The sequence below is a fragment of the Ovis aries genome, chromosome 14 (genome assembly GCF_016772045.2).
Source record: "Ovis aries strain OAR_USU_Benz2616 breed Rambouillet chromosome 14, ARS-UI_Ramb_v3.0, whole genome shotgun sequence".
Lineage (NCBI taxonomy): Eukaryota > Metazoa > Chordata > Mammalia > Artiodactyla > Bovidae > Ovis > Ovis aries.
The window spans coordinates 44,413,573-44,440,842 of record NC_056067.1 but is presented as its reverse complement, the minus strand read 5'-3'; the positions used below and the strand labels follow the sequence as shown (position 1 = coordinate 44,440,842).

General features: G+C 45.3%; 1 protein-coding gene and 1 pseudogene across 1 annotated transcript in view; both read right to left on the bottom strand.

Moving 5' to 3' along the window:
* Positions 1-459: 459 nt before the first annotated feature.
* The window catches only part of WTIP (WT1 interacting protein), a 78,599-nt gene continuing 51,788 nt past the window's right edge, over positions 460-27,270 (bottom strand). The window contains exons 8-9 of the mRNA XM_060398488.1: positions 13,260-13,331; positions 460-2,072 (exon numbers count right to left, since the gene is read on the bottom strand). Coding sequence (XP_060254471.1) covers positions 13,284-13,331 — 48 coding nt within the window. The 3' untranslated portion in view covers positions 460-2,072; positions 13,260-13,283. The remainder of the gene's footprint in view (positions 2,073-13,259; positions 13,332-27,270) is intronic.
* LOC132657750 (beclin-1-like) overlaps positions 23,408-27,270 on the bottom strand; it is a 31,048-nt pseudogene continuing 27,185 nt past the window's right edge.

Genomic DNA, 27,270 nt, shown 5'->3' with positions numbered 1-27,270 from the left:
AAAAAAAAAAATGGCAAATGCCACTGGGAGAAAGAGAGGATCTGTAACAGGCCTGCTTAAGTCATATCTTGAGTCACCCATCAATAACCAGAGAAATATTAAAAGGACTAGAGGATGTGTCACTGTGCTAAAGGCCAGAATGGGAGACATGCTATCAGTGCCCGCAGACACTTTTATCCCTCCAACGTTAAAAACAATATATTCATTTAACCCTAACTGGAAGTCAGGAGTAATATGTATGTTACTCTGCTTAATCTTGACACACAATCCAAGTTTAGCAGATGACAGAATGACTTGAGAAAGTTACAGCAAACTTGTCCACAGTCCCAGGTTTTTCCTCATTCTGTCTGACCCTGGTCCCCATGCTCTCATTGACCACGTGTCACTTCTCCTCACCATCTCCCAAGATCTCCTGCCTCACATCGTTCCCACAGTAAACACACACTGGGCACACTGAGCAAAGCTGCAGTTATTTTATTAGAGTCAGCCTGACAGAGACCATATTATGTGAAACAGGTGTCCAGATTCCAGCTTTAGTTGAGAAGGAGAATAAGGCAGGTAGATCAAGCGCCGACCAGGCATCCCTGGCAGAGATTATCTCGCCAAAGATGTCACACTGAGAATTAATCCTAAAACAGTATCCACCACCGAGGACAATACATAGTTGTTGCAATCCTCACTCAAGATGATGGAAATCTAGGAGAGAGGAGAAGGAGTAAAGACAGGACCTGAGCCCACAGCTGTGCCATCCTGTCTCCCCAGGATCACCTGATGCCTTACCGTCAGAGATTCAGCCCCATCCCCAGCAAAAACCTCTGCCCACAGACCCACCACTGGAGAGGGGGCTGCCAGCAGACACCAGGGGGAGAATGGCTCCCTAAAAGCCCAGGCACAGGTGTCAGGAGGGAGACAGAGCCACCAACCATGCCAGGGAGGGGAGGAGATAACAAGGGTCAGGAGGGCACAGCAGGGGCTGGTCCTGAGGAGGAGCAAGATGCGAGAGTCTGGGTTTGGGTCATACCTCCTGCACCTGATCCTCTTCTTTCAGGTGTGCTGGGTGGACGGACTGTGCATGCAGGTGTCGTAAACAACCCCATGTGCCCTGTGTGCTCACATTAGTGCATGAAACTCTGTTCCTGGAAAACCTCTCATTTCAAAACATCAACAACTTGAGGAAAATATGCTGAGACAGACTATTTAAAATCTCCAAAACTTATGAAAAGAACAAAGAGGGGAAAAAAGAATACTTCAGGAGATAGACTGCTAGCTCAGCTGAGCAGCCACAAAGACCTAGAAGCCCCCTCAGTAGTTTCAGGCACCAAAATACCACAGCGGAAAACCAGGCTTGTAGGCACTGAGACCATCTCGGTGGAAACAGGGTTCTGAGCCAGAGCAATGGCCATCAGAGTGGGAAAAAGATGAAGTGGTGGTAAGTCATAAACCTTACAAACCTAGAGAATCTCATCCTGGAAAGAGACCCTTAAGGTAGGGGCTCCTTTATAATATTCCTAAAAGGAAGCTGATATTACTCCTTCAGGTGTGGGAGCTGAATGCTTCCTTTCCTGCCAAGAATAAAACTCTACTCCTCCAATGCTAGCTCCTCACACTAAGGAAAAAAACATGAGTTAACACACTTGGCCTACTGCACTGACGCCAGTCCCCTATTGTGTGCGAGCTGACTGACATAACACGGGCATATTCGGTAGCAGAAGAGGCTGGACATGCAGGTGGACTGTCCATGCATATTACAGGTGCTGCAGGGTGGAGCAAAGGCTTATGTGCTTCTTTGTCTGCCACATACCCCATGACTGTATGATCTATTACCACGTGGCATACTGCACTGTGCATGTTAGTGGGCAGGGCAGGGTAGTGGTGAGGGGAGTAAATTACCATGCTTTTTATATTCAACAGTTTGTCATCAAATCCCGCCTCATTGAAGCAATCCTGGATTCTTCCTATAGCTTCATTTTCTGCATCAGTAGCATCAACCAAACTGAGCGTTGAGTTCAACAATGTTTTGCTTCCAAGGGCCATTGAGCTAAATGCTGCACTAAACATAGGGCAGGCTTTGGCTGAAGGCACAGACAAAAAACACCTCATCAAAAGAATAACCAGAGTAGGAGGTTCCTGTTTCCCACCACTTGATAGGAACTCACACAACCAAAGCTTCCAGACTCACTTCCCAAAGCTTCCAGACCTGCTCTCACCCAGGACTGCTTACATCCCAGACAGAAAACCTTCCATATGAGGTACTCCCAGCAGAGGGAGCAGCAAGAGGGGTGAGGTCTGGAGACTCCTCTGCCCTTGACCACCATTCCCAGGCATATCAGCCAGCTTCCACCCTTCCAGTGAGCACCACTACACCCAACAAACCATCCCCCAGGGTGTGCACAGCTAATGACCCTTCCAACTCCACACCACCCTCTCCATTCAAAGACTGAAAGCCTCAAGAAGTTTGTGCAGGACTCCTGGGAACTGATCAGCAGCTGCCCTCAGAATCTGCCCCTAAAAGCGGCTTGAACAGGACTGGGAAGGATGCAGTGAGACGAAACTGGGCAAGGATCAGGACCATCTGGACCCTCCTTCCTACCCTCATGTGTCTCAAAGGTCAGCTCTCTGGTCACCAGCAAGGCCAGCACAAGCAGTGCTCCCTTCATCGTGGTGGTGGCTGGAGTGCTCTGCTCAGGGCAGGGTTTCTGTCACTTTATAAACAACTAGCTCCCTGAACCCAACCGTGCCCCTCCCAGGAGGAAGGGGCATGTGGCAAGGCTCCTGGCACAGGTGGCTCCCTAGGCCCTTGGGGTGTTTATGGAAGAAGCCCTTCCTACTCTGAGAACAGAGCTCCTAGAGAAGATGTGGTAGCATCTTTGCCAAAGATCAAGTGGAGCTGACATTTCTAAGTGACTCCATTTGGAGGCAAATGCGTTGATGTCCCAGCCCCAACCATCACGTTTTCCTGGTCATCCTTCCCCCAGCCCATCCTGATTCCCAGGGGCAGCACTCTCACAAACTGAGCAGATGGAATCACAGGAAGGTCAAAGACAGGTCTACACCACCATTGGCTAAAAAAAGGTCATCCAGAATCCTTCTGTTTCCCCCCAAATCCTGGAGATAAGAATGAAGACCTGGGCCTTCCTACAGCCTCCAAATATCTTAACAGCTGCAGTCTCTACACTGGGCCCTAAGTACTGGTAGACAGTACCAGTACTGGAGCCTTGGGCTCCAAATCATTCCAACCTGGGAACTCATAACCTGAAGACATGTGGGTTTTCCCAGGCGCTGGTAATTCTGTAATATTGGATAACTCCACCAGCTTTCATCTGGGCATTAAGAGAGCAAGTCCTGGCACGTTCTGGACCTCTAGTGGCTCCAGCTTTGCCCCTTCTTCTGGCTGTCCTCTTCCATCTGTGAACCTGGTCTCAAGAGGTGTTTGGACTGCAGTCTATCCAGAAACATCAGTGAGCAGCTGTGGGGTTGTGCAGTTTGTCTCCTATATCTGAGACTCTATGAGGTTCACAGCCCTACAGGACACAGGGGATGGGAGCTCTAAGGCCCAGACTGCTGGATCCACCAGAGGTGGAACTCCACTTGTGAAAACTCTCAAGAGCCAAACTCAACCTTCCAGGCTAGGAAAGCAGTTTGTTGGTACAAACAAAATGAGATTGACCTTGAAAACTCTTGAAGGAAGTCTGAGAATCTCCCAATGGTCAAACTGGCAACAGTTTGACAGACAAAATAAATAAGAGTATTAGATGCTAACCCAAAGTATAAAGTAATACCTGTGAGTTCAACTGATATGAAGAAATGGTTAAACAAATAAATAAGGATTTCCCTAGATACCCTCCTGTGCAATGGAAGCTGGTTCAATCCCTGGTTGGGGAACTAAGATCCCACATGCCCTGGGGCAACTAGAAGCATCCCACTGCAACTAGAAAGCCTGTGCTCTGCAAAGAAAAAACCCACAAGTCCCAACCAAGACCTAGCACACTTAAACCATTAATAAACTAAAATAAGTGAAACTAAATAAATGTGGGAGAGGAGACAAAAATTCCATACAGAAACATCCTGAACATCACAGGCAGGTTATCCCCTCTACGAGGCAAACTTAACTGTTCTGCCCCCTCAAGTGTGGGCTAAATTTATTAACTCACCTCCAAAGGAAACAGGAGGGGAAGGGGGAAAACAGTGCAGAAGCCGGACAAACACAATATTAATCAACTAATCAAGGCTGATATTCCCATTGGTAAGACACACAGCTGTCATGTGTACCCTGATGTGAGGTGACAGGAAAGGCACTTCACCTGTGTGGTGTCTTCCTCAAACCACAAAGTCTGAACCCCACGGGACATTATGAGAACAGCAGCAGACAAACTCAGCTTGGAGGCCGCCTACCATCCCTGGCCAATCCTCCTCACGACTGTCAAGGCCATGACAGACTAGGAGAGAATGAGTAATCCACAGAGCAGAGGACACTGGGGACACATCACAATGAATGCAGTGAGTATAGGTTATGGATTTTATCCTGAAATGCAGGAGACATTAATGGACAACCAGGGGAAATCCAAAGGAAGTATGAGTTTAGTTAGTAGTAATTTTCTTTTTTTTTAATTTAAATTTATTTATTTTAATTGGAGGCTAATTACTTTACAATATTGTATTGGTTTTGCCATAGTAGTTTTCTCATGTTGTTTCTCAGTTTTGAGAAATATTTGCAACTTTTCAATAAATAAAAAGTTCTCAAATTAAAAATTAATTTTAAAAAAACTTGCACAAGTAAAGGGCCACATCAGTGGCATTCCTCCACTGACCCTGACCAGCGCTTCACCCTGATGTCATCAAATGTCCCCATGATGGGGAACATCTCAGAGGATCCTGTGGCACCCTCGGAAGGGCACTGGGCTGGATCCATAGCAGCCACCTGTGTTACTCAGCACTCCAGGCCCTGGCTCCTCTCCTCACATGGTTGGGGCGGGCACTGGGGGCAGTGTCTTCTGAAGGACAGGAGGCACGGGATGCATGGGCAGGGTCCCACAACATGGAAGTCCTGCTGCCACAGATAAAGAGCCAACAGATGCAGCCTGGGCCTTGTGGTGTTCACCTTCCTGCCCAGGAACCTCTGAGGCACATCTGCAGCCACCTGAGTAGCTCATGGGGTGACCTTCAGAGGGATGGTCCTCCAGCAGCAGGAGCCATGGCGAGGAGGGGCTGCACAGAGGTCAGCTGACACTGCAGCTCGGTACTTGGTGCCTCTTTGCCAAGAGCAGTTACCGGATGTGAATCCTATTTGGCATAGGGTTCTGACTGTGGTCACACCTTTGTGTCCCAAATTCAGATCAGGCATTCAGGAAACCTTAATCTGCCACAGGTGATTCAGGCAAAGGCCAGTCAGATGCCTCCAGCAAAAAACTACCTGATTATGACTCATCAAACATTTTAAACCTTTACCATATGTAATTATTTCCAGGCAATATTCATAAAGGCATCTAGAGTAAGTAGAATTAAAGATATTCTTGCTTATCACTTCAAGAAATGGAATATTCCTGCCATTATTCTAACAAACACTGTGCAACATCTACCGAATGGTGGGCCCTCCCCTAGTCCTGGGATACAGCAGCACACAGCACAGCTCTCGCTCTCCTGCAGCCCTTCATCACCCAAGAGGGAGTGAAAGACAGTGACCCCACGGGAAGAGGCACTCTGGGGGAAGAAGAGGCGGGGGAGCAGACAGAGGGCTGCAGGGGGAGGATGGAGGCAGGACACTTTGATAGGCGGGCTCAAAAGTCTGGGGAAATCTGCCCTGTGATACTTGAAGACACCTGAGGATGAGGGAATGAATCATGCAGCCACTGGAGGAAGAGCCTTCCAGGCTGGGAGGACTCCACGTGCAGAGTCCCTGATGCAGGAGCACACTTGGTCAGGTCAAAGAGCAGACAGGAGGCACTGAGGGAGGAAAGAAAGGCAGGGATAAGTTCACAGAGGCGGCAGCAGTGTAGGGCTGGTTGTGCAACCAGCCCAGAGATTGTGGCCTAAAGTGGGCCTGGCTTTTCCTCAAGTGGGAGCTCTGGAGAGGAGATGAGGGGAACAGTACAGAGACATTCAAGAGTAGGAAGAGTTGCAGAAAATGGATGGACCTAAAAACTGTCATACTAAGTAAAGAAGGAGAAATATCTTACAATATCTTTTATATTAGGAATCTAAAATAACATGATACAGATGAACTAACTTACAAAACAGAAACAGATTGACAAGAGAATGAACTTATGGTTGCCTTGAGTAAGGATGAGGGGAAGTGATAATTAGGAATTTCAGTATGGACAGGTCCACAATGCTATATATAAAATGGATTATCAATAAGGACCAATTGTACAGCGCAGGGAACTTTGCTCAATGTTATGCGGCAGCCTGGATGGAAGGGCAGTTTGGGAAAGAATAGATACATGTGTGTATATATATGGGTGAGTCTCTTTGTTGTCTACCTGAAACTACCATAAAACAGTTAATCCACTAAACTTCAATACAAAAGAAAAAGTTAAATTAAAAAAAAAAAAAAAAGACATTGTGAAGGGTAATCCTGTATACAATGATGTTCTATCAAAGCCACCAGTTGGCAGGACCGGTCAAGAGAAAACTAGAAATTTCTGGGCCAGCACATAGAAGAGCTTTCCAGGTTCCAGATACTTATTCAGGGAAGTGGCCCAACAAAGGCCACTGACAAGATCAAGGACACAGTGACAGCAGCAGGGCAGGAGCCACCAGAGAGCCTGACAAGGGGCTCGGGGCTTTGCCTGGAATTTACTCCCTGTGAGACCATTCGCTAAGCACTGAGCTTTGTGAGGACCCATAAGGTCCACAACAGCCTCTTTTCAAGGTCACAGTTGTTCTGACAGTCATTCAGAACAGTCATTGTTCTGGCCATCATTCAGGAGGCATGATTTGGGAGCACTTTTGCCCTTTTTGGTCAACCTGGGGATTTTCAGTTGTTAAGCTTCCTGAGTCAGCTGCCCCTCCCACAGAGCCCTCCAGCGGGAAGGAGGCTGAGCCAGTGCCCTCTGTGGACTCAAAGACTAGCATCTTGCCAACATACACAGCTTCTCCTGTGCAGCCCCAGGAACTCTCACACTGTGGCCTGGCAGAATCTCCCGAGAAAAGGAAGCATGCAACACAGTCCCCTGGGGTGAGGACAAGCACAGGTATAAAAGGGCTCCAGGTGAGTAGGGAGCACCTGCCACCGGCACCATGACGCGGGCTGGAGCTCTCCTGCTGCTCTGCGCTACCTTGCTCCTCATCGCGGGTGGAAGTGAGTGGCTGCGACCTGGGCTCCCCAAGGGTTCCGACACCTTCCCAGGGCAGCACTGAGCATGTCGGGAGCAGGAAGGGAATAGGGTGTTCTGATGAGTGCTTTCCAGGAAGTGTCCCCATATCCTTCTGTTTCAGAGTGTGATGACATCTGCCCAGCCTTGAGGGACATTGTTGACCTGTTCATATCAGGAAGCCATGAGGCCTATATTGAACAAGTTGAAAAGTATAACCAAAACCCTGATGTACTGGAAACCGCCGATACCCTGAAGAGCTGTGTTGATGAGAGGTTGACAGCGGAGGATAAGCAGGATGCTCTCAGTGCTCTGGTGGGTCAGGCTGTCTGTGAATGTGCCTGTGGGGCCTATGGCGGGGGGTGGGGGGGGGGGTGGAGAGGGATGTGTCAGGGGTCTGCTCAGGGCACTGGTAAGTGGGGGAGATCATTTCCTCTCCACCCTGGCCCTTCCCTGGGGAACTGGGAGCAGAAAGAACCTCATAAATGAGGAGGTAGAGGGTGTGGCCACCAACCACAGTGTGGGAAAGGATCCTGCAGGAAGACTCAATCCAGTCTGGAGCTCTTGAGCTGGCCCTGACTGCTCAGCTCTGCCTGGTCACAGGCCTGGGACCCTCCAGGCCCTCCTGACTCTGGGACGCCACCTATCTTTGGAGTTAGGCCCTCAGCACTAGCCTCCGTGACTCCAGCCTCTCCAGCAGAGAAAACTGAATCTGCCGCATTGAGTCCTTCCTCTCTCCAAACATCAGGTGCTTCAAGTCCCTACTCCATCTCACCTAAACCCCACATTTGTCTTTGTTTCCTGAATGCCAGAGGGCCACTATGCCACACATGCCCTAAGAGGAGGCTGTTCCAAAAGCTGCCCTCCTGCCCTCCTCAGGCCTGGGATGTCCAGAGTCAAGGATCAGGGTGAATCCTTTCTCTGCTGCCCTAGAGGTGGTGGGACAAGCAGCTATTTCAGCTCTAAGTCTCCAAGGGCCAGAGGGAAGAAGCAGACTGGGATCAACTCACCCCTGAAGACTTCCAGGAGTCACTCCAGAGCCCTGTCAGATGGTCCTCAGCAATGTTCCCCTTTCTATCGCAGAAGACTGCCCTCAGCCCTGCAGGGAGACCCCACAACCTCTGTTCCATTGGAGGAAGCCTCACTGGAATGTAGCTACCCTTACTTGCTCATATCCAGAGGCCTCCCTCCAAACAAGCCACCAGGCCCCTGAGTTCAGTGCAGTTAACTGCCATGTCCACCCAAGGCCTCACCAGGCTTCTGTACCTTCTTTTACAGAATAAGGTATACTCAAGTTCTCTCTGCTGATGGAACTGTCCCTGCCAGGAACCCAAGGAAGCTTCTTGCCTGATCCCTAAGTCATGTCAGCAACCTGCCACATCCAGGTGTCTATTAAAGGATTCCAGCAATAAAAAGCCTTGCAATTCACAAGAGAGTGCTTACTCAATGGATATTGGGCTTTGGATGTGGGGGGAGGGAGGACGTGACCACAGTAGAGACCACCAGTGTGCCTTCCCACTGCAGCTGGATTTCAGTGCTGTCAGAGGCTTCTCCACAAATTCAGGACACGGGGGTAGGGTTGGTGATCATTATATCAGTCAGAGTGTCTGATCACTTCCGTCACCAGGACCCAGGTCATGAGCATCATCCACCAAATGTAGGCCTCCCAGCAACTTGAGGGGTAGGAGTAATCATGATCATCTTAAAGGGAAAATCTGAAGCTCAGAGCAGGTGAAGCATCTGCTAAAAAAGACACAGCTTCCCCCACCCGTCCACCCTGGGGAGACAAGCTCGGCTAACTCACCCTGTGACTGTGCACGTATTCCAGCCCTTCTTTGGGCCTCCGGGTCCCATTAACAAAATCAAACTAACTCCATTCTCCAAGGCTGGAGTGAGACCAAAGTAAAATAATGGGTGAGAAAGAGCCCTGTCCTAAGCACCTGACAGGAGAGGGTGCTTGACAAAGGGTCAAGGTTCACATGCTGAACTCCATCACTCCCTGGGCCTCAGTTTATCCTAAATCCAACCCACCAGTTGTTGACTCAGCTGCTTCCACATAAACACACTGAGTTGGGTCTCACACTCAGAGTGGACATCCAGGGGCCTGGGTTTCCTTGCTCCTCCTGTTTCTCTGCTGCCTGCCCACTAACTGGGCCCCATGCTCACCCTGTCAGATTCTTCTTCACCTGACCCCACCCTCTCTGTAAGAGCTTCTTCCCGCCCAACTGCTCCCCTCCAAAAAAGTCTTCTGGGCTTACCCCACAGGGCTTGGTCTAGGACAGGGAATCTCTAAGGTCCTCATGGTGAGGGGGCTTAGGACAGGTCCCCAAGGTGATCCAGAGTAGCTGCTTCTCCCTGTGGAGGGGACCCTGGGCAACACGGGGGAGGTCTCCTTGCCCAGGGTGCCATCAGGCTTTTGTCTCTGCCCACCACTCCACCCCAGCTCTTCTAAGATGGAGACCTGCCTCTGTGGGAGCTAAGGTGAGTTGAGAGGGTGTGAGCATGTCCTGGGGCAGGGACCCTTCTCTTCATCTGACCCAGGATGTGTATTCCATCCCACCCCCACCCAACTGACCTAAAAGCCTTCTGAAAGGACAGTTGCCACCCAGATGAGTTGAGTGCACCTTGCAATGTCTTGGATAAAGACAGACCTTGCTCTGTAGTGAGTGTACAGGTTGAGGGGAACCCGTACAAGGATGTGGCAAATACAAGTAAGGGGCAGTTGGTCCTCCTGGGACAGACACAAACCATCTCTTGGCTTGTGCTCAGCTGCAGAGAATTCCCTGAGGCTACTGGGGAGACACCTCCATACTGTCCACCTGCCCACTCCCCTCTCCATGCCTACCTCTGATCCACAGCACCCTTATCTAATCTGGAGTTCGAAGAAAAGGCAGCATCTGATTTCTCCCAAATCCTTTTCTGTCTGACATCCCAGACCTCAGATGGGTGGGAAGGCAACTGTCAAAAACCTGTAGCTTTTGATCTCTGATTCTCACATGAGTCTCCCTCTGAGATCATAGAAGCCCCACCTCGCTGCCACCTAAGCCAACCTGAGTTCACCTGCAGCTGTGGGATAATCCCCCACTGCAGACACACCCCTCCTCAAACATCTGCAGCTCCCCTACCTGCTTGGTGGATTTCTCCAGCACCTGGGAGCTTGCTGAACCACTGATCGGCTCAGTGGAAAGTGTGGGGATTCATGCCCACAGGGCAACCCTCAGACACTACAGACCCCAGCTTCCTTGACTGCTGGTGGGTCTCCTCAGAGGTGAGCTCCACACTCTCTCAAGGCACCCAGTGGCCTACGGCCCCACCTGCCCACTTCCTTGGCCTTCCTCACTTTGGTGTTCACTGTCCTCAGTTCCTCTCTTAAGCACCTGATATCACCTCCCTAATTACCTACTTGCCCCCAAGTTCCTGTGTATGGGTCTCTGTTGGGAACACATAGTCTCCTAGTGTCCTATGTCCATCTGCCTGATCAGAAAGGACAAGAATTCAAGAGGACGATGCTCAGTGAAGGCAGCAGGAGGAAGGCAGAGGGATACCATAGTTGACCCTTCAGAGGCATCACCACCCTACACAGAGAATAAGAACCTGGGTCAGGGAGGGAGGTGCTCTTTGTCCGTGTATTTCTCTATGGACCTTGCACTGAGATATTCCCAAACTGTCCTGACAAGGTGTTTTGAGGGTGCACCCCTATCCTAGCCCATAGGAATCCATGTGGGAATCCAGGCAGAAGCACACATTGCCCCACTGATTAAGTCCTGGGAGCCAGAAAGTCAGAGAGTGATGGGAGCAAGCTCTGGGTGCCAGGATAGAAATAACAGGACTGAGACAAGCTCCCAACAAGGAAAAGCCCAAAATCAAGCAATAGTGGAGGACATGAATGCAATGAAGAGCTGCATGGATAAATGCACTGTTTCACTGTTACCATCTAACCTGGAAGTTTATGTTCAATTCCTTTTTTAAAATATTGTATAACACTGACTACTCTTCTAAAGTTATGACATATCTACTCTCATCCTCAGGCTGGCCATGCTCATGGACTCAGAACACAGGATATCCAGCCAGGGCTTGAAATCCAGGCATCTGAAGGGGTTCACATCTGGAAGGCTCAGATGTTCTATGTGCCCCAAGAGGGTACCTGAGGAAGGCACACAGCTCAGCAGATCCTGAGGGATGCTCAGCACAGCAAAGAGCTGACAGAAACACAATTTCCATTGTGAAGACAGCATAGAAAGCACACACATGGATGCATCATGTCCATTCCCAGATTACTGAGCTAACTGCAAATTGACTATTTGGCTAGACAAATGGGCCCCACTTGTAAAGCCTGCAGAGATGCACATAGCCCCGTGTATTTGGGCAGCAGGGGCACAGAAACTGGCCTGGGCAACATATCACAGTCAGGTGAAGAGGCCCTGCTGATGAGAGCAGGACAAGCCCAGATTCATATTATCACTGCTTCTACCACAAAAGCAGCTCTGAGAAGACACACAGGACTGGCCCAGACTCAGGAGCATCTTCCACACCCAATACGTGAGGAGCTAGCCCATTCTGCACTGTTTCAGGAGAGGCGTGGAAAGAATAATAATAAATCAGAGAGATACCTGAATCATTTTGGTCTAGGTGTCCAGTGGAAATAAATGAAAGAAAAGCCCAAGATTACTGAGGAAGCCTCAAACTAACAGAGATCCTGAGGAAAGGCCAGGAATAATAAATCAAGGCAGACTTCTCGCTGGTTACATGTCCAGGGAAACTTTGCACAATGGTGCAATATGGTACACAGCTGTGTGGTATGCAATACAGGCTTACAAAACATTCTATCTGCATACTGACTGAACGCTTCAATTTTGGAAAAAATGTGAAAAATAAATATCTAGTTCCTCTTTCTGTCTCAACACACTGAAAAAGACAGTATTAGGAATTTTAAAATATAATTTTAAATATAAAAGAGAGAATTTAAAAGTATAATTCTACTAAGACAAAGAGAACAATATAGGGTTATCACCAGATGACTAAATATAACACATCTTCAGAGAACAGAAAGCAGAGAAAAATGTGGTGAGTGCAGGCAGAGAAAGCTGTATCTAACAGATCAGACAGAGCCAATTTTTTTTTAATTTCAAAGAGCTTTGCACTTCGGAGGCACTGGGCAGTGCAGTGGATAAGAGTAAATAAAGTTGCAGAGCTGAAAAGAGGTCACTTGTGTGAAATTTCTATGTGGAATCACTGAAATCTCTAACCCTCTTCCCCACCTCTTTTATTCATAGAACACCTGCATCCTTCAAGAAACAAACTAGAGAGGCAGCATGATGTAATGGTAAGATTAGGGACCCTGGAGGATTTCATGGTTCAAAAGTGGCTGTATTCAAAAGATAAGTAATTTAAATGGCACAAATGTAAACTAGGGGCTTCCCTGGTGGCTCAGCAGTAAAGAATCTGCCTGTCAAAGCAGGAGATACAGGTTCAACCCCTGGAGAAAGAAATAGCAATCTACTCTAGTCTTCTTGACTGGGAAATCCATGGACAGAGGAGCCTGGCAGGCTATAGATAACAGGGCTGCAAACAGTCAAATATGACTTAGCAACTAAACAACAACAATGAAGAGAAAAATAAAAAATCAATTATAAGAGAAACCCCATAAAGGCTATTAGCTGATATCTCTGCAGAAACTTTGCAGTCTGAAGGCAGTAGCATGATACATTTAAAGTCCTGAAAGGGGGAAACCTACAACCTAAGATACTGTGCCCAGCAAGATTATCATTTAGAATAAAAGGAGAGATAAAGAATTTCTCAAACAAGCAAAAACTAAAAGAATTCAGCAATACCGAACTTACACTGAAACAATGACAAATTGTCTACAAATAGAAAAGAGGCTAGAATTTCCAGGAAATGGAAAATCACAATAGGAAAGGCAAATACACAAAAGGACTGAAGATCACTTACACAAGCCAGTAAAATTCGGCACTTTCACTGCCATGGCCTGGGTTCAATCACTGGTTGGGGAAATCTCACAAGCTGCATGGCCAAAGAAAAAAAATCAAAAATTCATATAAGTGATTATAGCTGTAATCTATAGTAAGAGGGTAAGCATGAAGATGTAAAATAGAACATAAAAGACAAAAAATGTGGGGAAGGGGAAAATAAAAATGTAGATCTTTTAGAGTATGTTTGACCTTATAGGACTATCAGTTTAAAGCAAGTGGATATAGCTATGGGTCAACATACTTGAATTCCATGGTAACTGCAAATCAAAAACATACAACAAATTCACAAAACCAAAAAGAAAGGAACTCAAGCATATAACAAAAGATCATCATCAAATCACAAAAGGAAAAAGAAAAAAGGAGAGATGAACAAAGAAGAACTACAAAAACAACTGGAAAACAGATTTAAAATGGCAATAAGTACATGTTCATCAATAGCTGCTTTAAACATCAATGGTCGAAATGTTCCAATCAAAAGACACAGAATGTCAGACTGAATTAAAAAACAAGAACCTGTAATATGCTGTCTACAGAGATTCAATGCAGGGGAAAGACACACAAGGACTTAAACTAAGGGAATGAAAAAGATACTTCATACAAATGAAATTGACGAGAAAGCAAAGGTAGTGATACTCATAGTAGACAAAATAAATTTTAACACAATGGCCATTAAAAAGAAAGAAAAAGGACATTGTAGAATGATAAAGGGATCAATACAAGAAGAGGATATTGTACTTGGTGATGTACATGCACCCAGTATAGGAGTACCTAAATATACAAAACAAACACTAACATAAATAAAAGCAACAGAAATCCTAAATGACTCAACAGACCAGCTGGACTTAATTGATATCTACAAGACACTATATCCAAAAGATGTCAAAGGTGCCAAAGTACACATTCTCCTCAAGTATGGAACATTCCCTAGGTCGGACCACATACTAGTTCACAAAACTAGCCTCAACAAATTTTAAAGGATAGGAATTATGTCAGGCATCTTTTCTAACCACAACGGTATGAAAACTGTGGCAGTTGTAACAGTTCTAAGACAGAAGTTCACAGTAATCAAGTTGTCCTAAACAAACAAGAAAAGTCTGAAGTAAACAACCTACCACCTAAAAGAATTAGACAAATAAGAACAAACAAAACCTAAAGTCAACATAAAGATGAAAATAATAAAGATCAGAGAGGAAACAAATGAAATAGAAATTTTTTTTAAAAATAGAAAAGGTCAATAAAACCAAGAGTTGTTTTTTTGAAAAGATAAACAAAATCAACAAATCTCTAGCCAAGGTCATCAAGAAGAAAAGAGAAAGGATCCAAATACACAAAATAAGGAATGAAAGAGGAAAAAAAAAAAACTGATACCACAGAAATACAAAAAATCATGAGACTACTATATGCCAACAAATTGGACAACCTAGAAGAAATGGACAAGTTTCTAGGAGCATACAGCCTGCCAAGAGTGAGTCAAGAAGAAACTGATAACTTGAACAGATCAATCAGCAGAAGTAAAATAGAATCTGTAATTTAAAAAAAAAAAAAAAAGAAGAAGTCCCTGCAAACAAAAGGCCAGGACTGGGTGGATTTTCTGAGGAAATCTACCAAACATTACAAAAATAACTTATATTCATCCTTCTCAAAATACTGAAGAGGAGGGAAATTTATCCAAATTCCAAATTTATCCTCTGAAGTCACCATCACTCAAATACCAAAACCAGACAAAGACACTACAGAAAAAGAAAATTACAGGCCAGTATCTTTGATGAGTATAGATATAAAAATCCTCAACAAAATATTTACAAACTGAATCCAATTATACATTAAAAAAAAAATCATATACCACAATCAATTTGATTCATTCTAGGATCACAAAGAAAGACAACATATGCAAACCAGGACTTCCTTGGTGGATAAGAAGATAGCAGATAAGAATCTGTCTGCCAATACAGGGGAACCGGGTTCAATTCCCCACATGCCACGAAGCAACTCTTTAGTTTAGAGCCTATGTGCTCTAACTACTGAACTTGTGCCCTAGAGCCCAAAAGCCACAACTACTGAGCCTGTATCCCACAACAATTCAAGCCTGCAAGCTCCAGAGCCTGTGAGCCACAACTACTGAGCGCATGTGCTGCAACTACTGAAACCTGCACACCTAGAGTCTGTGCTCTGCAACTAGAGAAGCCACCACAATGAGAAGCCTGCATACTGCAACCAAGAGTAGCCCCCACTTGCTACAACTAAGAAAACCTGCATGCAGTAATGAAGATGCAGAACAGCCAAAAATAAACAAATAATTCTTTTAAAAGTCAACATATGCAAATCAATCAATATATCATAGTAACAAAAGGAAAGACAAAAAGACATTACAATCTCAGTAGACAGAAAGTATGTGACAAAATTCAACATCCATTCACAACTAAAAAAAAAAAAAAAAAACCTCACCAAAGTGGGTTAACAGTCAGACATGACTTAGCAACTAAACAACAAAAGTGGGTATAAAGGTAACAGCCCAACAATGATAAAAACCATTTATAACAAATCAACACCCAACATAATAATCAATGTTGAAAAGCTGAAAGCACTAAATTCAGGAACAAGACAAGAATGTCCAGTCTCACCACTTTAATTCAGCATAGTACTGGAAGTCTTAGCCACAGCAAACAGACAAGAAAAATAAATAAAAGGTATACAAATTAGGTTGGTAGCTCAGTCAGTAAAGACTCTGCCTGCAATGTAGGGAACCTGGGTTTGATCCTTAGGTCAAGAAGATCCTCTGGAGAAGGAAATGGCAACCCACTCCAGTACTCCTAGGGGGTTCCCAGGTGGCACCGTGGTAAAGAATCTGCCTGCCAATGCAGGAGACACAGGAGATGCAGTTTCAATCCCTGGGTTGGTTAAGATCCCCTGGAGGAAGAAATGGCAACCCACTCCAGTTATCCTTGCCTGGAAAACCCCATCAGAGGAGCCTGGTGGGCTACAGTCTATGGGGTCACAAAGAATCAGACACGACTAAGCAACTAACACAAACACACACAGAGATCCTACAGAGGTAGTAAAGCAGGAGAAGAAATAATCTATGCAGATTGGAAAGGAAAAAACAAACAGGTATTAGATATATTTATATAAGTCCAAAAGAATCTACAGATATTTTAATATAAAAGTTAAAATTTTTGGCTGTGCTGGGTCTTCGTTGTGATACATGGGCCTTCTGCAGTTGCAGAGCATGGGCTCTGGAGCTCATGCAGTCAGTAATTACAGCATGTGGGCTTAGCTGCCCTGCGACATGTGGGATCTTAATTCCCTGACCAGGGATAGAACACATGTCCCCTGCACTGGAAGGCAGATTCTTTTTTTTCTTTTTAATTATTTATTTTTAATTGGAGGATAATTGCTTTACAATATTAATTTCTGCCATACATGAATCAGCCACAGTTATACATATGTCCCCTCCCTCCTAAACCTTTCTCCAGCCTCCCACCCCATCCCACTCCTCTAGGTTGTCAGAGATTACCAGTTTGAGCTCAGAGTCATTCAGCAAATTCCCATTGGCTATTACATATGGTAATGTATGTTTCCATGCTACTCTTTCAATTTGTCTTACCCTCTCCTTCCCCTACCGTGTCCACAAGTCTTGTTTTCCATGTTTGCGACTCCACTGCTGCCCTGCAAATACGTTCATTGGTACTGTCTTTCTATATTCCATATATATGTGTTAATGTATGATATTTGTTTTTCTCTTTTTGACACTTCACTCTGTGTAACAGGCTCTAGGTTCATCCAACTTATTAGAACTCACGCAAATGTATTCCTTTTTATGGTTGAGTAGTATTCCACTGCATATATGTACCACAACTTCTGTATCCATTCATCTGTCAGTGGACATCTAGGTTGCTTCCATGTCCTGGCTATGGTAACTAGTGTGGCAACAAACACCGGAGTACATGTGTATTTTTCAGTTATGGTTTCCTCAGAATACATGCCTAGTAGTGGGGTTGCTGGGTCATTTGGTAGACTTATTCTTGGTTTTTTAAGGAATCTCTATACTGTTCTCCATAGTGGCTGAATCAATTTACATTCCCACCAACACTGCAAGGGGGTTCTCTTTTCTCCACACCCTCTCCAGCATTTATTGTTTACAGATTTTTTTTGATGATAGCCCTTCTGACCAGAATGAGATGATAGCTCATTGTAGTTTTGATTCACATTTCTCTAATGAGCAATGTTGAGCATATTTTCATGTTTTATTAGCCATCTGGATGTCTTCATTGGAGAAATGTCTGTTTAGGTATTCTGCCTGCTCACCTTTTTTTTTTTCAACCTGGGGTACAAATTTTATTGTCAAAAAGGTTTCTGAAAAGTTATTATAGATATTTGAATTAGAAATAATAAAAACGAGCTGAAAATCAAAACCAGTCTAAAATAAGAATATCAATTTGAGCAAGAAAAAGGCCATTCAGTTGTGTGACAGAAACAATTCAGACATCCTTATGGGACTTTAGTAAGAGCTGCTTTTCAAAATCTATATCCAATATTTTCCCTGCATCTTATGAGGACAGAGAAAAGCTGATGGTGGCAGAGAGGATCAGCAAGGAGAGTGGCAGTGTTTTCTGCCCACTTTTTGACTGTTTGTTTTTCTGATATTGAGCTGCATGGGCTGCTTGTGTATTCTGGAGATTAATCCTCTGTCAGTTGTTTCATTTGCTATTATTTTCCCCCATTCTGAAGGTTGTCTATTCACCTTGTTTATAATTTCCTTTGCTATGCAAAAGCTTTGGAGTTTAAGTCCCACTTATTTTTGTTTTTTGATCACTGCCTCCTGTATAATGTCATGAACCTCTGTCTATAGTTCTTCAGGCACTCTGTCTGTTAGATCGAATCCCTTGAATCTATTTGTCACTTCCACTGTATAATCGTAAGGGATTTGATCTAGGTCATACCTGGATGGTCTAGTGGTTTTCCCTACTTTCTTCAATTTAAATCTGAATTTGGCAATAAGGAGTTCATGATCTGAGCCACAGTCAGCTCTAGGTCTTGTTTTTGCTGACTGTATAGAACTTCTCCATCTTTGGCTACAAAGAATATAATCAATCTGATTTTGGTGTTGACCATCTGGTGATATCCATGTGTAGAGTCTTCTCTTGTGTTGTTGGAAGAGGGTGTTTGCTATGACCAGTGCGTTCTCTTGGCAAAACAGGTAACCTTTACCCTGCTTCATTTTGTCCTCCAAGGCCAAATTTTCCTGTTACTCCAGGTATCTCTTGACTTCCTGCTTTTGCATTCCAGTCCCCTATGATGAAAAGGACAACTTTTCTGGGCGTTAGTTCTAGGTCTCGTAGGTCTTCATAGAACCATTCAACTTCAGCTTCTTCAGCATTACTTGCTGGGGCATAGACTTGGATTACTGTGATGTTGAATGATTTGCCTTGGAAACAAACCAAGACCATTCTGTCCTTTTTGAGACTGCACCCAAGTACTGCATTTCAGACTCCTCTGGTAACTATGAGTGGTACTCCATTTCTTCTAAAGGATTCTTGCCCACAGTAGTAGATATAATGGTCATCTGAATTAAATTCGCCCATCCAGTCCACTTTAGTTAAAACTCAACTTTCAAAAAACAAAGATCATGGCACCCAGTCCCATCGCTCCATGGCAAATCGATGGAGAAACAGTGGCAACAGTGACAGACTTTATTTGGGGGGGGGGGCCCTCCAAAACCACTGCAGATGGTGACTGCAGCCATGAAATTAAGACACACTTGCTCCATGGAAGAAAAGCTATAACCAACCTAGATAGCATATTAAGAAGTAGAGACACTACTTTGCTGACAAAGGTCCATCTAGTCAAAGCTTTGGTTTCTCCCAGTAGTCATGTATGGATGTGAGAGTTGGACTATAAAGAAAGCTGAGCACCGAAGAATTGATGCTTTTGAACTGTGGTGTTGGAGAAGACTCTTGAGAGTCCCTTGGATCGCAAGGAGATCAAATCAGTTAATCCTAAAGGAAATCAATCCTGAATATTCATTGGAAGGACTGATGCTAAAGCTGAAATTCCAATACTTTGGCCACGTGATGTGAAGAGCTGACTCATTGGAAAAGAACCTGATGCTGGACAAGATTGAAGGCAGGAGAAGAATGGGATGACAGAATGAGATGGTTGGATGGTATCAGCGACTCGATGGACAATGAGTTTGAGCAAGCTTCGGGAGTTGGTGATGGACAGGGAAGCCTGGCATGCTGCAGTCCATGCAGTTGCAAAGAGTCGGACATGACTGAGTGACTGAACTGAACTGATTTTTGTTTTTATTTCCATTACTCTAGAAGGTGGGTCACAGAGGATCTTCCTATGATATATGTTGAAGAGTGTTCTGCCTAGGTTTTCCTCTAAGAGTTTTATAATGTCTGGTCTTACATTTAAGTCTTTAATCCATTTTGAGTTTATCTTTGTTAACGGTGTTAGGAAGTGTTCAAATTTCCTTCTTTTACACGTAGCAGTCCAGTTTTCCCAGCACCACTTATTGAAGAGACTATCTTTTCTCCAGTGCATATTCTTGCCTCCTTTGTCAAAGATAAAATGCCCATAGGTGCGTGGGTTTATCTCTGGGCTTTCTATCTTGTTCCATTGGTCTATATTTCTGTTTTGTAACAATACCATACTGTCTTGATGACTGTAGCTTTGTAGTAGTATAGTCTGAAGAAGGCAATGGCAACCTACTCCAGTACTCTTGCCTGGAAAATCCCATGGATGGAGGAGCCTGGTGGGCTGCAGTCCATGGGGTCACTAAGAGTCGGACACGACTGAGCGACTTCACTTTCACTTTTCACTTTCATGCATTGGAGAAGGAAATGGTAACCCACTCTAGTGTTCTTGCCTGGAGAATCCCAGGGGCGGAGGAGTCTGGTGGGCTGCCATCTATGGGGTCACACAGAGTCGGGGACACGACTGAAGCGACTTAGCAGCAGCAGCAGAAGCAGTCTGAAGTCATGAAAGTTGATTCCTCCAGCTCTATTCTTCTTTTTCAAGATTGCTTTAGCTAGTCAGGGTCTTTTTTGTTTCTATACAAACTGAAAATTTTTTTCTAGTTCTGTGAAAAATGGAAAGGCAGATTCTTAACCACTGTACCACAAGAGAAGTCCTAGCACTCTCATTTTTGACAAAGACAGCACTTGAAAAGCAGTGGGAAAGTGATGAAATTTTCCTATTGGTACCAGGAAAATAAGATTTCTACATGAAAAAGTAATTGGACTCCTACCTCACAACCACACACAAAATTTAATACTATCTGTATTATAGACCTCAATGGGGAAAGGCAAAACAATTAAAGTCTTTAGAAATGATATAAAAGAATACTTTTATAACTTTGGGAATAACAAGATTTTTAAAACAACACATACACACATACACACAACCCTGACCTTAAGGGATAGCCATGATAAATTCAATTATATTAAATTTTAAACTTGGGTTTATTAAAATACCATCAAGAAAGTAAAAAAGGTAATTCATTGTATTGGGAAAGATATTTTCAACAAATAATCAACCAAGGTCTCTTATCCAGAATATAAAAAGAACAACTGGTTCTAATTACTCAATTAGAGGGGGGAAAGTAAGAAAATACAATACATAAATGGAGAAAATACTTCCACTGGCATTTCACAAAATTATCAATAAATGTATGAAGTGTTCAATACATCAGTAAAAGCAAATTGAAAGCACAATGAGAGATCATTGCACATCTCCCTACCAGTGACTAATATCAGAAAGAGCTATAATACCAGCTATTTATTGGTGCTGTAGAGCAAGCAGGAATTAACACACTGCTACTAGGGATGTACACTGACGCAATAACTTTTCTATTTTAAAGTTAAAATGTTTTTCTAGAAGATCACACAGAAGTTGGGAAGGGAAGGAAGAATGTCAACTCGCCTACATCAAAATCTGGGCTGAGAAGGGATAAAGAGCTGGTTACGGAAACTAGCAGCTGGAGCAAACCACAGAGATCAAGATAGTGCCCCGCCAACAGACCAGCAGCCTGGATCAGCTAACTTTATGATCACTGGTGGAGTTCAGCCGGGATGACAAAGGTGCTGGCTCCAGCTTTTCCGGAAGGGAAAAGCTGCAGCTGACTCTTTAACCGGTTCCTGGTGGTCTTGTGCTCCTCTCAGTCACTGCCAGAGAATTCCTCATGACCATATTCTGCCTGGTGTCCTCATCCAGGCAGGGTTTGAGCTGGGTATATAAGAGCCTTTGACATGACATCTCTTAAAGAAGGTATGCTTTGTGTGCTGAACTTGTATGTGTATGTGATTACACTCTTGGATCCCCTCAGGAGTCTGAAGCAAGAAGCTGGAACAAAAATCCCTATTCTGCTGCTTCTTGCAAATGCTGTAGATACAAAGCCTGGCAAGACGGCTGAGGCCCAAACTTCAAAACAAACTGCTCCCAGGGCAGCCTCTTCAGGGTTTCACCAGGGTCCCCATCCATCCCGCCCCCTTGGCAGGGGTAGGCGGGAGGGTCGCGGGGGTGCAGGATTGGATTCCTGTACTATTGTGCTCGTTCCTTGGTCAGCAGGTGCCAGTCTCAGAGGTCTCTGCCTGACAGTCTCTATCCAACTCCTGCCCCAGAATCCCTCAAAGTCCATATGACTCCCCACCCCGGGGGCCGCAGAAAGGCAAAGGAAGTGAGCTGTGTGAGGAATGAATTGTTTAGGGACAAGGCTCTTTTCCATAGCCCAGCCTGGCCACAGGACCAACAGTCCCTGGCTGAGAAATCACACAGCTCCGTAAACAGAGGGTGCTCAGTCCCATTACCAGGCTTATGTGGGAGCCAGTCTGGCTGGAGAGGCAGGAAGCCTGGCGAGGAAACCCAGAAATACCATTAGCACTGTTGGCTCAGCTGGAAGACCACCCAGTTTCCAAAATGACCTGGCTGAGAGGCAGGGAGATCAATGCCAGAACTCACACCCTACTCCACCTCGAACTCCCATGCTCAGCATCAAGATCCAGGTATTGCAATAATCACAATGGACCCTACTGCAGTCAGTCTACCCCATATTTCCTCTGGCCCCTGCAGCCCTCCTTCTCTGCTCTGCTACAGCTGAATACATCTACACACTACTCTGATGTGTTTCATTGTGTCGTGTCCTGTTGCGTTCCACTGTGGTGTGAAAACTCCCTGTCCAGGTACCTCTAAGGTCTCAACTATGAGAAGCCCCCAGGCCCTACCTGGCCCTCAGGAAAGGCCTGTTTCCCCTATGCTTCTGTTCCCTGGCTCACTCTGCTTGGTCCTCACGCTGACCTCTCTGCTGCTCACCTACCACTGATCATCCCCCACTCTGAAGCTAGCTCACAGTGGAGATCGCCCCAAGTGTTCCCTCCCCTCCATCCTCCAGCACAGACATTTCTAACAGCAACCAGGTGTCAGATTAACTCCTGACTCGATCCACTCACAGGCCTCAGGGCCACCTTTTGCTCAGATACTTGGCATAGAGAATGGTTCACACTTGCGCTTGAGTATCCTCACCTGGTGGCCTCTTTACTATAGCACATGCTGCCCCTCTGGTCCTGGGTTTGTTCTGGACCTCTCTTTGCTGCTGGGCACAGGCAGGAATAAAAACTCATCACCCTTCCCCTACAATCTCCACTCTGACACCAGCTATTGTGGTACAGGGGAGACCAAGCTTTGTTTCTTTTCTTGGCATCCTCATTCCCCACCATACACTTTTACCTAGAGAAAGCTGGAGGGAATTATAAAAGAAAACCTACCTGTTACCCAGCTACAGAGAGCCGCACCCCAAGCAGTGCTAGTATGCCTTTCCTAGCCCATCCTCATCACCGTATTCCCAGGTGTCCTCCTTTCAGGGCCGACCCACTGTGGTTCAGTCTCTTGACCCCAAACTTTACCTGAGTTCTCACTGCCAGTCTGAACTACCCTTTCCAAACCCCTCAAAGCCCATTTCTTCATTCTCTATAACTCAGGTTGCTATCAGCAAACTACCCTCTAGCTTCTTCTCAGAATGTTCCCTTCACTCTCTTTTGATAAGTGAACTTGCCATATTAAGGCAGGTACATTCACACAAAGATGTGCATAATCAAAATAAGGAAGAAATACTCGTAACTATCACAGTCTTTATTTCTGCAACTTCTCATGTGATCATAAGTTCAGTTCAGTCGCTCAGTCATGTCCGACTCTTTGCAACCCCATGGACTGCAGCACACCAGGCTTCCCTGTCCATCACCAACTCCCAGAGCTTGCTCAAACTCATGTCCATCAAGTCGGTGATGCCATCCAACCATCTTATCCTCTGGAGTCCCCTTCTCCTCCACCTTCAATCTTGCCCAGCATCAGGGTCTTTTCCAATGAGTCAGTTCTTCACATCAGGTGACCAAAGTATCGGAGCTTCAGCTTCAGCATCAGTGGCCTGCCACAGGGGTAAGGGCTCTGGGTGCAGCAGACCTGGGTATGGCATAATCCCTTTTGGAGGAGGTCTCCATTAACCCCACCATAGAGCTGCCAGAACTTCCACAGGACTGGGGAAACAGCCTGTTGGAGGGCACAAACAGAACCTTGCGGCACCAGGACCCAAGAGAAAGGAGCAGCGACCCCACAAGAGACTGACCCAGAATCTCCAGCGGAGGTGTGGGTTGGCAATGCCCTGCTGCAGGGTCAGGGGCGATGAGTGAGGCAGTGCATGCACAGGACCTTTTGAAGGAGGTCGCCATTATCTTCATTACCTCCACCATAGTTTGGCCTCAGGTCAAACAGGGAGGGAACACAGCCCCACCCATCAATAGAAAATTGGATTAAAGATTTACTGAGCATGGCCCCGCCCACCAGAACAAGACCCAATTTCCCCCTCAGTCAGTCTCTCCCATCAGGAAGCTTCCATAAGTCTCCTATCCTGATCCATCAGAGGGCAGACAGACTGAAAACCACAATCACAGAAAACTAATCAAACTGAGCACGTGGACCACAGCTTTGTCTAACTCAATGTAACTATGAGCCATGCCTTGTAAGGTCACCCAAGAATGACGGGTCATCTTGAAGAGTGCTGACAAAAAATGGTCCACTGGAGAAGGGAATGGCAAACCACTTCAATATTCTTGCCTTGAAAACCCCATGACAGCATGAAAAGGCAAAAAGATAGGATACTGAAACATGAACTCCCCAGGTTGGTAGGTGCCCAATATGCTATGGGAGATCAGTGGAGAAATAACTCCAGAAAGAATGAAGAGACAGAACCAAATCAAAAACAACAGCCAGTTGTAAATGTGACTGGTGATGGGAAGTAAAGTCCGATGCTGTAAAGAGCAATACTGCATAGGAACCTGAACGTTAGGTTAATGAATCAGAGCAAAATGTAAGTGATCAAACAGGAGATGGCAAGGGTGAACATTGACATTTTAGGAATCAGTGAACTAAAATGGACTGGAATGGGTGAATTTAACTCAGATGACCATTGCGTCTACTACTGTGGACAAGAATCCCTTAGAAGAAAAGTAGCCACCATCATAGTAAACAAGAGAGTCCGAAATGCAGTACTTGGATGCAATTTCAAAAACAACAGAGTGATCTCTGTTCATTTCCAAGGCAAACCATGTGATCATAGCTAGTATATATAATTCTGTTTCTAACTACATATCCACTACCCTACTCCATATGCCTTTTGCTCTCAGAAAACACCTTGGCTTGTCATTCTTCTTTCCCTGCAGAGTGACACAGACTTTCATTTCTGAAGGGTCTGGCACATTAGTAGTTCTGTCTATAGTGGGGAGTTGTAGTTTTTCATTAATTTTACCACATATGTAAGGTATACTAATACAATAATATACAATATAAGGGAGCACTAAGAGATGCCACAGGAGATCTCCTGTGTTCCAGACATACTTCTCCTCACTCTCGTTACATAATAGGAACAGACTTTTCCCTCTATAATTAAAACCAATCTCCCCAGTGACCACAATAACCTCTTCTTGGCCTGGTCAGTGGGATCGGAGACTATACTGGCCAAGAAACAGTCTCAAACTAGTTCTGTGTTCCCCAGTGAAAGTATTCCTTCCTTGAGAACTAAAACTTCCAAATCCCAAAGTTTCAGGGACAGAAAGCAAAAAAAAAAAAAAAATTGTTGCTGTTGGATCACTAGGGGTAGTAGAGAAGACAACCCTCAATTGTCAAGACTCATGAATCCAGGTTGTATGGGAAAAAAACCTGCAAGAAGACCCAAGAAGTGGTGATATGCCTCCTCCAGTCAAGGGATGGGTTATTCAGACATTGATTGCTGACTTAGAGAACACACCGCATCCTGGAGAACACTGCGCCAGCCCCACAAGGTGCTCTTACCCAGCCAGCACCATGTATGTCTGAGTCTTCAAAAGGCTATGCAAAATACTCTCAACTGCTTCTGGTTGAGGGGAAACATGGAAACACCAGTAATGTCAATGAGCATGAGACAACTAGCACACTACATCTGCTGTAAAGTGAGTCCTTGGTCAGAGGGGATGCCAGCTAGGACACCACTGATGTCAAGTAAAGCACTTCCTAACATAAGATGGTCTAAGTCTTCATGCAGCTGGTAGTCCCAGCAGTGGCCAGAGTAACAGGTGAGGCTGACACGATTCAAAGTGGCACACAAAGTGGACACAGTGGGGAGGCAGCAGGTGTGACCAATTGAGAGAGTAGCACTGAAACATATATATTACCATATGTAAAACAGATAGCCAGTGAGAATTAGCTGCATGACTCAGGGAGCTCAAATCCAGGGCTCTGTGACAAACTAGACGGGTGGGAGAGGTTGGGAGGTGGGAGGGAGGTTTAAGAGAGAGGAGACATATGCATACCTATGACTGATTCTTGCTGATGTATGGCAGAAATCAACATAGCATAGTAAAGCAATTATCCTCCAATTAAAATTAAAAAATAAAACAAAGTGGCATATGAGAGATGTTTGGTACCCACCTTTTTCCTCTTTCCTCTTTTCTTCCCCAGATCATCTCATGGATATTATTAAGCTGAAACACTGTCTTTATGGTATGAACTCTCAAGTTTGTACCCTCAGTCAATGAGTTCCAAAATCCTAACTGCCTACTTGAAATCTCCCATTGGATGTTTTCAATACTGCTAATATATTAATAGTTTGTCCAAAGTCCAAAATAACCTGTATCTTCCTAACCATGAGAAAGTCTTCTTCATCTCAATAAATAGTATCCCAAAACCTAGATTTCCCCCTTTCCCTCACCATTCACATCAAATCCACCAGATTGCCTATAAAATCTGTGTCTAAACCCTATCTTGTCTCTATTGTCTTCTCTCAGGATACTCCACCATGACCTTGGTGGAGAAATCTCTCCCGACAGGAGGACAAGGCAATGCCCATCTGCATGACCTCCCCAATAACCACTTCAGTGCAGATGTGGGAACAAAAGCCAAGTAGTGAAGCCTGAGGACCAAGGGGGAAGATGTGGAAGTGGAGATAGAGAGAGTCGTCAAGTCTTATAGGGAGTTGTGCTGTGAAGGGAAATAAGGTCAGTACAAATGCCACCCCCACCCCAGGAGTGGGGTGGCATCAGCGTCCCACTCTGCTCTCAGGGTCACTGAGACTGTTCCCAGTCAAAGTCAGCCCTCAGCCTCATCATCTCTACACAAAATACCCCAACACCCTCAATCACACCATCTCCCGCAAGTCAAGGCAGCTTTTCTCCTCAGGGTCAGCATGACTCTTCCACACTAGGACTAGAGAACAGGCAAAGAAGTGCAGGTGTGAAAGGGGAGCCTGACATAGCAGGGCACAGAGAGGAAGTTGCGAATGGAGGGATGAGGGTATCGTTTCTAAATGAGGAAATTTCCATGCCCTGGTCTGGCCTCAAGGATAATGGTTCCTGGAGGAGACCCACACAGCTCAGGAATAAGGCCAACACTCAGGCCCCACAACCAGGCTCAGACTGAGAACGGACTGGGTCAAAAGAGGGAGGAAG